Raw genomic sequence first — 13,172 nt, 5'->3', positions numbered from 1 at the left:
CATGTTCTTAGAGCATCTTTATTGATGGGTTCTTAAGTGGATTGTTAAGATAATCTATATTATTAAAACTGAAGTACATTTGAGAGTTGTTTGGAAACTTGGATAGTAGTATAAATGAGAATTGTTTGGAAACATGGATAGTAGTATAAATGAGAATTGTTTGGAAGCATGAATAACAGTAGAAAATAATACTTGCTTTTCTTAATTGATTTTTTAAAAGATTTTTATTATATTGTTAATCAATTCTAACCCTTCATCTATTATATTTACTAAATAAGTTAATCTCATTTATTACAGAAGTACAAAACAAAATTTATTTGTTTTCAATTTTTATTTTATCTTTTGCATTCATTTTTCTCAATTTTAATTATTTCTATACAAAATTCAAATCAAAATAATAATTTAAAATTAATTTATATAAATAATTGATTCAAATATATATATATATATATATATATTTTTTTAAAAAATTTTACTAAAATATTTTCCAATAACCATTTAAAAAATATTTTCACTATATATAAGAAAAATACAATACATAACTTAATTAAAAACACCAACTTAAATTATGGTTTTTATATTTCATATTAAGTTTATAAATATAATATATGTGATTATTTATATGATGGTATGTATAAAATAATATTAATTATATGATTACTTATATTATGGTACATATAAAATATGATTAATTATATGATGACATATATATGATATATAATAGTGACATGAAAAACAAAACTTATTTGTTTTCAATTTTTTTTTATTTTATCTTTTACATTCATTTTCTCACTTTTTAACTATCTCATTAATTATATTTACTATAATATTTTGCCAGGATTATTTACATATTAACTATAATAATTCGACATATTTGAATGAAACCACTCTATTTGTGATAAGAATTCAAAATGGTTAACAATTTTTTTTATTTACTTATGTATCGGTTAGACATGGACATTCGGATAACTATTCAGCTACGAGTTATTTCTGTGGGTTATCATGCTTTTTGAGTTTTGAAACTAGACTTCATTTCGGTATTATAAATTTTCATGTGTGTTTCGAATCGGGTCCAGATGAATTCAGTCTTGATATATACAAACCTACAAATATCCAAAAACTAATGTATTTGACGCCGGTACGGATATTTGTATGAAAAGTAAGAATATTAACCGATTCAATTCAGGTATGTTGAATTCAAATTAAACTAAAAATAACCAAATAACCAAAAGTAATCATATTACTCTATTTGATTCAGGTTCGATTATGATGTATAGAAATCTAAAAGTACTTATGCAATTAATTATATTATGACACATATAAAATATATAATACTAATCATAAAAATAAAATATCGATTTATAAGAAAGTAAAAATTAACACTCGCACGGGCGTGCGGGTCAATCTCTAGTTGTAATTAAAGAAAAATCAAAAACATAAAAAAAGTTAGAAAGAGAAATGATTTTTTTTTTTTATTTTGCTAGGATAGGAAACGTCTCTAATGTCAATGTATGTATAGCTTAGACATTTTATTTACATTTAAATTTAATTGCTTAAACATAATCAACTAAAATAATAATATTTTGTTATTTAGAATATAATTAAGAGACCAATTTCAAGGATGTAGGATAATGATGCTCTTAGTCACTACACCAATATTGCAATTTAACATTAAAAATACTAGTGATATTAAAAAGTATCCAAGTAGTACTTTTGGAGAAATATAAGTACACATTAAAAAAACACAACACAACAGAAACTAGGGGAATTGGAGCCTTTTAACCGAGAGAGAGAGAGAGAGAGAGAGAGAGAGAGAGAGTCAGTAGAAACCCTAGCCCGCCGCGTTTCTCCGGCGGCGTTGTCGCTGTGTCGTCGCCGGAGAGTCACCCTTTACCTTCTTTTTTCTCCTTTTCCTTTTGCCTTCGTTAACGTCCCTTCCCCTCAGCGAGATGCGTGTGAACTCTGGCTTCTTCGGCTCTTCAGATCTCAGATCTGGCCGTGTAGTGCGGTTTCCGAGCTTCTGGAGTCACAGCGAGTTGAGTCAGGAAGGTGTCGTTATCGGAGGTCGGCTTTTAGGGTTGGATTTTGGATGGAGCTATTTTCCCCTTGTCGCTCCGTGTACCTCCGTAGATGTCTAATCTGTGCCGTCGTCGCTCTCCTCCGAGCTTCAGTGTTCTTTTGCAGGTGTTAGTGGATGAGCTCCGGTTGGATTCGACATCTGAACCCGTCTTTTCTTCATTCCGGAAGAACTGAAACTCATGCTCTTGGAGATGTTGTTTCGTTCTGTTCCGGCGGCTCGGTTTTGGAGTCAAGACTAGGAACTCGTGATGGAAGGTCTTGTGTGGCAGTTTACGCACCAGTTTGGTGGGGAACCCGTTTCTGCGTTTGAAAAGAAATCTGCAACTAAGGTTTCTTCTCATTATGTGGTTCTTTTGGCTTGGAATCCATATAATAAGGCTGGAGTACGACTGATATCTGGACGGGACTTGAGGGTGAAGTATGCGCCTTGGCGTTGAGTTGGTATGATCCAAGTTCTGAATGTCAATTAAGTGGTGATCTCCAGCGAGGTCTTAGTTTGGAATTCATCTGTTAAGTCTAGTTTTCAGTTTTAGTCAATGCTCGTGTAATTAGTGGTTTAAGGGACAGTTCATTTTCACCATTTTGGTAAAGTGAATTTGTTTCCATGGTGGTCAAAGTGATAGGTAGTTAGATGAGGCAATGTAGGATCCAAATAAGTGATCTTAGATGATGCTACATCTACTTCCATATATCACATTGTGGTTAAAGCCTCTTGAGGCATTGTGGTCGCAATTGTTTGTATCAAAACATTTGGCTAATGATAAGTTGATGTTGAGTTAAAAAAAAAAAAAGTACACATTAAAAAAATCGGAACAACGATTTTGAAGAAAAAGAAATCAAAAGTCTACCATAGCACTCCTCCATATGAACAATAAAATTCCAAGAGTAAACTTCGAAACTGATGGCTCAAAACAAAACAAAAAAAAACATATATGCAAAACTTATCGAAGCCAAATACACAAGTCATCATTGTGCACCAACAAGAACGCATTTCCAGGCTGACGGTTAGCCAGCGGACCATGGCAACACATAAACTTGGCATTCAAGCCATCAGGAACAATCCTCTTCCCTTGCCTTAGCTTAGTGGGTAATCAGCACGGTTAAACTTGGCAAATCCCCTAAAAATTTTACAAACTCAAACATCAACAAAAAGCCTTTTGCAAAGCCAAAATGAAGCTAAATAGTATCAACACAATCATACCATCCATTTGCAAACAAAAAAAAAAGAAGAAAATATGCTGTATTTACCTTTGTTCAGTAAACCAATCTTGGTTGGCAATGTAGTTTTTGCAAGGAAGTTTGCATAAGATTAGACATGACAATTTGCTTGTCTTTTTCTCACATTAACATAAAATTTTCCCGATTAATTTACATTCTATAATAAGGTACAAGAGTAAACATCAAACAGTATAATAAACATTCACCGCGGTGTATTTGAGTTTGAATAAGAAAACCCGTATATAAATAAATCGATGGTTTACTACTTGGGCCTGTAATTTGAAACGTAGTAGTGATAAAGATGAATAGGCCCATTATGTGACTCACAAGGCCCAAATGAGTCTAGGTTAGGCCTTTAGTCATCTCCCTCGTATATTATCTCCGTCTCAGAGTAAAACCCTGAGGGAGCGGCCAAGAAAATGGTGCAGCGTCTTGTATACCGGTCGCGTCACAGCTACGCCACCAAATCGAACCAGCACCGTATCGTCAAAACTCCAGGAGGCAAATTGGTGTATCAAACCACCAAGAAGAGAGCCAGTGGTCCCAAATGCCCTGTTACAGGCAAGCGTATCCATGGAGTAAGTGTTCTCTAGTGCTCTGGATTTTGATTCATGCAAGTTTGAGTAGTCAATCAATGAGATTGAATGTTTTTTTTTTTGAGAGTTTCTGGTTGTTGAAATAGTGTCGTGCTTATTGACGGTCTTGTGCTGGTTAGATAAATCTCCATCAGTACATAACATAATCATAAGCTAAAGTGTTCGTGCCACCTTGTCTTTCAAGTTGTTCCTTGTAATAACATAAGGGATTACTATCCACCCGTGGCAGAAATTCTTAATCTTTTCAATATATTTTACTGTAATTTCGATGTGAGTGTAACGATGTTTATAATGGGCTTTACATTTTTATTTCAGATTCCTCACTTGAGGCCCACGGAATATAAGAGGTCTAGGTTATCGAGAAACAGAAGGACTGTGAACCGTGCTTATGGTGGAGTTTTGTCTGCTTTAGCTGTCAGGGAAAGGTTTGTTTGTTTGTTTAACCTATAAGTCATATGTTTGTATTACATAACTTGAGAGTTTGCTAAACTAAGTGGTGTGTGTGTTTCTGGATTTTTACAGGATCGTGCGAGCATTCCTTGTTGAAGAGCAGAAGATCGTGAAGAAAGTTTTGAAACTCCAAAAGGCTAAGGAGAAAGTAGCTACCAAGGCTTGAGGGTTTTACGTTTTTTTTATTTTGGCCTTGAAAGGATACATCTTTTTCACTGTCTCGTCTCTGACATTATGAATTACACATATTTTTACTTGTCCGGCTGTCCGGAGTGTCTTTTACAATTTAGTTTTATTACATACGTAGTGCCATCGCTGAAGTATTATATCGAACTCGAACATCACACAGTATGATGATAAACCGGGCATAACCAGAATCTGCTAGATATCACTTCCTAACGGAGTGATCTTTAGCTGTTTCCACTTAGTTTTGGGCAACTGGTACAGGATTATGTTTACTTTCCATAGCACCGGAAAAAGCTTTGAAGTAAGGCCAGCAATGCCTTTATATTTGACTGCAACTTTGGACATGGTCGTGAAAGTTCTATTGGATCAGGCTCAAGTTCATGGACGGCCATTCGTTCAGCAGTTCATGAAAAATTATTATTTTTTGATAAAATTTGAATATATTACCAAAAGTAAATAGTTCATGAAAATTACGCCCCAACGTTTCTTCTGAATTGCCGAACCATTTTTGTATACACTTAGTGTCATTTTGAATTCCAATTTTGTTGCAATATTTCAGTAACAATTCTGTATTTTATTGTGGTCATTCTTACTTCTCAGCTCTAGAAAAGATTTGTTTTTGGGCTTCGTAAATCTGTTAAAGGTTTTCTTTCGTTTAATTTAATTTTTTTGTTTATATCCTCCACTCGAGTCAATCTTACACTAAATTGTGTGAAATAAAACACTCAACGAAGCATAATTAATAATGGTTTAATTTCATTGCATCAGCTAGTCAAAGAGAAAACCTACAAAGGGAAAGCCAAGGCAAGAAGGCCACAAGGCAAAAACAGGAAATTTACCCACATCAATCAAGTTGTGGAGAAACAAACTGGCAAATCGCCATTACTTGACGACAAAGAGGAATAATAACTCTCCAACAATGTCATGTTATGTTTCATGTCTTGATAATGATGACGATGGTTCTCTTCAACGGTTGGACCAGTATCACCAAACATTAGTGTGCCACAGTGATTATGATGATCTTCATTGCAACCACCCATGCTCTTTATTTCCCCATTTCCTTTCTCTTGATACTCTTGTGGTAGGCTTACAAGCGCTGGACACTGCTCTTGAGCCAACATAACGCTTAGGTCGATTTGGCTTGTGCATTCTCCTAAGAAGGCAGAATCTGACGATGACGTGTTTAGGAGAAATGAGGGGAATTCATTAGATGAGGCGAGCCTTGGAAACTGAGGTTGTGTTTCTTGTGTGGCAAGAAAGAGATTAGTGAGGTATTGCTGGTCTAAAGATGAAACCGGATTGAAAACGTTGGTGGTTTTCTCGTAGGAAGTGAAATCCAAGTAAGAGAATGGATTTATAGTGGCCACATGAGAAGTTGGACTACTACTAGGTTTGGTAGTACTGCTCATATTCTCATGATGAACCTGGAAGTGAGAGCTAGTTTTGAGGATCTTCTCCGAAGAAAAGTGTGATGTGTTTGATAACGACATTGTGTCTATGCTTGTCTCTGATGGCAACGAGGAAACAAATGAGTGAGGCATAGCTCTTAGGGTCGTTGTGTTTGTCTTTTTGAAGATTCTGCATATAGCCCACGAATCCTGCAGAAATCCACATTATTTTGTATATAAGTAAAGTTGTTTAATCTTATAACAAAATAAGTCAAATCATTTAAAAAAAAAAAAAGTCAAAATCATTTCAGGCAAAAACATTTGCGGCATGTAATATGTTCTTAGGTTAAATGGTTTTTTTCATATATATACTTTTGCAACAGATGTGTTTTCATATTTATAAGAAAAGATAATAATTGCACTTTTAATGTTTTGCGTTTGAGTTGAAATTTTAAGAAGATGTTTGGTAAAAACCTCATTGTTATTAAAATGGATTTTAGTAGGCATGAAAAAAATGAGTTTTACATCAAAGGGAAAAGTTAGAAAAAGAGTGACTCCAGAAAAATATAAAATCCATATATTCACATCTCTCTTATTTGTCTATGAAACAAACTTATAACTTCATTTGCTTTCTCAATGTAATACCTAAATACATATAGTTTAGTTCAACTCACTAGTTACTTTGCGAAACAAATGCACCAGATTCAAGACATAATATATTATTTACACATTGAAAAATTATTCTCAAAAGACTTCTAACCAAATCTTTCAATCTTAATAATTAAATATAGTACTGTTAGTCGTCCCCATAACTTTTCAACCATATTTCTCTTTCCAAATAAATCAAATCTAGACAAAACATTGTGTTAATGTCAGCATGTATAGATGAAGTTAACGTGAGCTTACGTTTGGAGAGACAGGCGAATCAAAGAACCTCTTAGAAGAAGGAGATGGCTCCGAGAGCGAAGGCATACGAAACTCATGCATCATCCAATCAGTCTTAACTCCTTTTGCAGCTCTTCCTTTGTAGAACACTAGTGACTTCTTTAAACCTATGCATTTGTTTCCTTCCGACGAGTATATAGGCCTGTCCGTTCCCGTGGCTTTCCAGAAACCGGCTCCAGTCACTCGGTTCGGCCTCGAACTGTTCCTATACTTCCTGTCCCTCGGACAATAAAAGTACCATTCCTTTTCACCCGTCGCAAACTCTACAATATTGATTCACAACAACAAAAATAACAAACAGATTTGCTTAGAAATTATTCCATTATATTATACGTAAACAAAGAATATGAGATATAGTATGAAAAATAAAAATTATATACTTGGAAGATCCCAGGGGTCGTATTTGTAGATATCGAGTTGTCGTATGAGTTCAATGGAGAGAGGATTGTGTTGAATCTTCCGCTTCAGGTAGAAGCTTACAAGCTCTTCGTCGGTTGGATGAAACCTAAACCCGGGCAACAATACTTCCTCCATTTTATGATCACCATCGTTGTTTCTCTCTTCCATTTTTCCTTAAAACCCTATAAACTAAAGGAGTTAAAGAAAGAAACCCTAACTGGAAAAATATTGACTCTGGTAGAGAAGTGGAAGTGAAGTGGTTTAGCTAAAGTTGAAATCAATTTATGCTTCCTTGCGAGGGGTCTGAACCCGAAGGATCAGCCGCCATTTCAGCTGAGTTTTTTAATTCCATTTTTTCTTTTTGAATTAATCTCCCAAGAAAGTTTGTTTGAATACTTCTTTGGTTTTACTTCAAGACAATATTTTTAAAAAGGAGCTGAGGGAAAAGGTTATAAACACGAGCAAGCGCAAGAAAAATAAATTAAAAAAGTATACAATCTGTATTTCTTACATATTATTACGTACAAACGTATATATCTATACGTACAAATGAACCATTGTCATTACTTCAAGAATAATCAGCATCTCATGTACGCATATACACACGCGTACATGTAACGTAGACACACATGGACCACGACGTCATGAAGTTCATGAAATTTTCGTCAGCCCGTATTTAAACTTGTGTGTGTTTGAATGTATGTAATTTATCAGTACTGGACTACTAGTTATGAATGAAGATGAGAAATTATTAAAGACCAATTAAGAACCGCTTTAATATTGTCGCTTCGGTTTGAAGTCTTTTAATTAATAAAAGGAAACAAGGGCCGATCGAGGCCAGCTGCCACTACAAAAAGATTCGAAATTAAATTCAATCGTACTCATAAAAATATTACTACTAATCAACTGCCTTCAGGTTTCTAATTAAGACTAAACTACGAATTTTAAAAAAAAATCTTCACAGTTTCTATTCCATTCCAGATCACAGTTTCTATTCCCACTGACCAGTGTCAGAAGATTACAAATACAAGCTTTTAGTTAAACTTAAAAAGATAGCTTAATGGGCTTAAGTGGCCAATGGGATCAATGACATTACTTTAATTTACAGCTTCACCCTTTCGTTCGATTTGACTAAATGTTGAAAGATTCTGCGTTTAGGATTTTGTCCAACCGACAACTCTTATGTTTTGACTCAAATCCTCTTGTGGAAAGACTTTATGAAATTAATTGAAGGGTTCGACTTTTACGTCTATTTTTATTCAGGAATCTAACTTCACAAAGTTCATTATCGCAATATTTGCATATATTATTCAGTCAAAAAAAATACTTGCATATATTAAGATATTATATGATATTTCTATGTTCACAGTAGTAATTAGCTGGACGCAGAGTACCATCCCGTTTGCAACTATACATATATTCAGCTAAATATATATATATATAAAGGATTATCAAATTAAGAATGCTCTCACATTGGAGTTATTCAGAAGAATAAATCAAATACATTGGTTTATTCATTGACCTGTAAGTTAAGTGTTATTCTTTTGATTATAATGTTTGACATACCTTTTCATAAGCAAGTTGTCTTTGAGGTAAAGTTTTCACTGAATCTAAACTTCAACCGTGTGTCATCCTGTCATCCTGAGTTTAGCAAAAAAAAAAACAACTATGCCATCCTGTAATATGGGTAGCTCCGACATATGTGTATACTTATCGGCTTACTCCAATAGCTTCTAGTTGACGGAGACTTTGATGAAGCGCAAAGAATAACACTTAATCTATTTATATATATGATTTACTCAGCCTTTAACCATATAAGATATTGTGCACTTTTGATTGAAATCAATGAAATGTTGTGATATGATGGGCAAAATGAATTCTTTCCAAAAGAGTAAAAACATTGTACTTTTATGTCCCTACTGATATCTATACGAGACTACAATTTCACAAACAAAATAAGAATAACATTGTATAAGAATATGAAGTTAGTCCACTCTCTATTTCTAATTGCATGCGGTGTGCCGATCGGATAGATGATAGGGTTTATAAAAAAATGTAGTTGAAATTAAAATTTGTATTATTTCTAATTTTATATATCTCGAAGACGTTTCACAAAACTGAATGAATAATTTTACGACATCCGATTTTTTTCTTGAACTAGATTTTATTAAGCCAGTTTACACTAATCCCAAGGCTTACATCTACTAATATCGGCAGTAAGGTGTAACTAATCCTCTACATCCACTCATTTGACCAAATTAACTACCTAAAAACTACACAATCACCTCCTTTTTTTATAGTTTTCTGCACGTAGCAATCCTTTTAGTAAATTAAAATTGCTTCAAGAAGTGAATTCAGTTTGGGTTTAAAATTTATGTGGTTAAAGTAAACACACGCGCAATCCTTAATTATGTATATTTATACGTATGCTGAGGTGCTGCCTCCATATAAACGTGTCTTCAAGAAACGATAAGCATCTCCAAAGTTCGAAGTGGAAACTAAAATCGTAAAGGACTATAGGAGTAATAAATCTTAGTTCTGAAGTACTATAGTAAATGCAAAATATGTTATAATATTACCGGGTACGCGGTTAATTAAACCGGTAACATTAACTAAATGTGTGTAGCATTTATATAACAAAAGTCAAATTTACTCGAATTTCTTGTTGGTTTTTGAAATACCGAATACCAAAGTATAGAATTTCTCAACCTTTTCTTGCTTTTGGTAAAATTCAAATCTTAATTTATTTAATCATTCTTGTGTATGTACAAGTACCGTCAATTATTTTTTTTACTACACCGTCAAATGGAGTAGTAATTTATCGGTTTCCGGAAGTCTGGTCATATAATTTATTAGCTGCTAGTTGACAAGGCAAATAGAATTTATATGAAACTGATGTTGATTACCTAGAATGGCACATATTTATAATTAATATCACTACCAGTCTACCAGTAAAGTGGTGATTACTAACAGAAGGGAGAAAATACTAAACGAAGACTTCACGAATGAGAATGAGTTTGATTTATGGAGATATAACGTAGATATGATATTTTCTGTTCTGTCCCTACTAGTTGTATTTTTTTTTTTGTAACTTAAGTCCCTACTAGATGTATTTTTCACTAATGAAACATATATAGGTTTTTTCGCAACCATAGATGAAATAACTACATAGTCGATCCATATGAAGTTAAATATTGGATTTTCGTATTGTTATACATACTGCTTACAGACTTTTCCATTAAACTAGTACATTCAAGTCTTTAGTTTTATTTGTCGAACTTTATAGGTACCTTTTCTTAAATCATTTAACTTTGTATGAATACTTTTCAAGAAGTGATCCGATTATTCAAACATGTTACTGACTAAGCTCATCACAATTAATTTGGAACGTCAGATGCATTTTGTGAAGTGTCTCATACTGGAGTGTTTACATTCAAAGTTTGAAAACGGATACTAGATTGATAAACATATCTTACGCGCATAAAAAAATACGTTTAGGAGTTCCAACAATGCGTTTTGACCTCAACAAACTACGGCATCAACAAGACAAAAGATACAAATATTACTTGTGAAAAACTGGAAAATAGAATGTATCTCGATGGTCCTGCTTCACCTGAGTTTAATTTTTGGTACCTCCAAAACCAGATCGCACTATAGGCACAAGTCTAAATTCATAGGTAGGAAAAAAATTCATAGGTAGGCTATATGCGTCAAATCCAATGAAATTCCAAAAAGCGAAGTTTCCTCGGTTTATACCCGTTTTGTCTCTCTTTTAGGTTTGACTCTTTTTGGTTTTTACTTCCCAAGCGTGTGCACTTGTTATTAGAGATATATTTTCTCTTAACTTTTAAAGAAAATGTATAGTTTAGTTATTTATATAAAAAAAAATATTAGTCAAAACTTCAAAGTCTTCAAGCCCAAGCATCCATACATCTGTCTTCGTGAACATAATTAACCCTCTTCACCACAGTTAATTAATCATGTCTCTTGCCTTGTAATTTTATATCTGACAAAAAAATCGTACGTAATGTTTGTATTATAAGTATTTTTTCTAAGGTTAATCATGTCTCTCGCCTTCTAATTTTTATATATGACCAAATTCGTTAATTTCGGTCATTACGTAATGTTTATATCATAATTGTCTAACTAGGGTTCACGCACGGATGATCAAATGAGAGAAATAGTATGTCATCATATCATATATAGTCTCAATTTTATTAGAATATCCACTTGAACATTATTGATTGTCTCCTATCTTATCTTGGTTTAGATTAAAGTGTCAGTTTAAGGTACTTAATTAAAGGAAAAAGTTATCGTATATGTAAGATGTTTCTTCATTCGAAAATATGTTTCCACTATGTTTCATCTAACCGCCTTTTGTAAGACGTTCGGATGTGTGCCATTTTCACGATAAGAGCATATGTTCAGTCTCTTGGGCCTATAAGTTGTGATTCATCATGCCCAACAGAAAGTAAAAGTTATGAGTTCTTCTAAAGACCGGTATTGGGCCTTCACTATGTTTAGTCACGAGTCAGCAACATGAGTCCAGCCAGACTTGTCAGTTTCGTCAGCTTTTATTGTTTCAATCGGTTCCAACCATGTTCGATGATATTTCTAAAAGTAACAGCATTGATTGATTTTAATTTTTCTAATTTTATTAATTTGGTTGAAACCACATTCTCTCTTCTAATTTTTTTAATTAATTTCAATGCAAAACCTTATCAACGCAATCGTATTGAGAGTGCTGTAACAACACCGATGTATACTTTGGATCATGTACATTAGTTTTCACTTTTCAGATTTGGATTGAGCATACTGAATCTAGATTGGGTCTGGATCTTACTTAAATCGCTAATAATACTAACAAGCATAATTATATTTAAAAAGCTGAACTATTGATGATAAGTAAATTTCTGACAAAGGAGTGAGGCATGATGGGTGACCTACACCGACTATTTTATTGTTTTCCATTCATTATTTTTTTTCTCAAAATCCCACAAGTTTTGGTCTCATGAAAATGAGCATTCAACCACCAATACACATTAACTTGATGTCGGTACTCTCGAAAGAAGATATAATCGTGGGTCTCTAATCCAACTTGAAGACTAGTAGTGCTATTTGTCACTAGAAGTCAAACACGATTTGATTATTGATTAGAAACAACCAACATGAATAAATGTCCTATCTAATACATTTAGATGCACGTACGTATCGCATTTTTTGTTTTCTGGATTCTAAGGAAAAACTTGCACTAATGTTTGGATTGTAGTTATTCACCATGGTGGATCGATGTTGACTGCCAAAGGCGTCTTATATGTTAACTGCGCTAGAGTTCGTCACGAGTCGTGCTGGTGAGGTTTATGCCCTTGGGTCTACAGTCAAGAGTCAACTAGCCGGTCTCGCAGCAAGGTAAACTCGTGATAGTTGCTGAAGACGTATAAACAAGTGTTTGTTCATTTGATGAGGTTAATTATGAAAGTTACATCCACCATTGTTTGAAAAATCGGAGTAACCACAGGTCCACAACAACGGCTCTTATCATCGCCCAAACGTTACATCCGCATCCTACATAGGACTTTTAATTCGGAGGTTCGAAAATGAAGATAGGCATCTGATTAATCATTATTACTAATCAACATTTTCCATTAATTAATTTAACACTAAGTCATTCTACTAATATCGAATACCATAATTAAATTACATGGGAAGAACAGTCTTAAGATTCATCTTTAGCCGTAGGATCTGAACACTAATCATCCCAGGCGGTAGGATTACGACGCGTTTCTGCAACATAACCTGACGGTGGGTCCCATGTTCAGAGAGGTATGTTCTTCCCTAATCGTCGGCTACTCAATACTAATAAAATTACCTTCATTCCCTTTTTTTTCTTTTTCATAATTTCATACATTTT

At 33.8% G+C, this 13,172-nt stretch overlaps 2 protein-coding genes across 2 annotated transcripts; one reads left to right on the top strand and one right to left on the bottom strand.

Annotated features, from left to right (window-relative positions):
- The first annotated feature begins 3,650 nt into the window (after positions 1-3,650).
- LOC103835619 (60S ribosomal protein L34-1) lies at positions 3,651-4,645 on the top strand. Its single transcript, XM_009111801.3, has 3 exons — positions 3,651-3,875; positions 4,209-4,318; positions 4,416-4,645. Exons 1-3 carry the CDS (start codon positions 3,717-3,719, stop codon positions 4,507-4,509), a joined length of 363 nt encoding a protein of 120 aa, XP_009110049.1. The 5' UTR covers positions 3,651-3,716; the 3' UTR covers positions 4,510-4,645.
- LOC103835618 (protein FEZ) lies at positions 4,520-13,104 on the bottom strand. The gene is made up of 3 exons (XM_009111800.2): positions 7,243-13,104; positions 6,824-7,125; positions 4,520-6,127 (listed from the first exon to the last, which is right to left on the bottom strand). The coding sequence occupies exons 1-3, from the start codon at positions 7,427-7,429 to the stop codon at positions 5,378-5,380; spliced, it is 1,239 nt and encodes a 412-aa protein (XP_009110048.1). The 5' UTR covers positions 7,430-13,104; the 3' UTR covers positions 4,520-5,377.
- Between the last annotated feature and the right edge of the window lie 68 nt (positions 13,105-13,172).

This window comes from Brassica rapa, chromosome A08 (assembly GCF_000309985.2).
Source record: "Brassica rapa cultivar Chiifu-401-42 chromosome A08, CAAS_Brap_v3.01, whole genome shotgun sequence".
Classification (NCBI taxonomy): Eukaryota; Viridiplantae; Streptophyta; class Magnoliopsida; order Brassicales; family Brassicaceae; genus Brassica; species Brassica rapa.
This window is presented reverse-complemented; position numbering and strand designations above follow the sequence as displayed.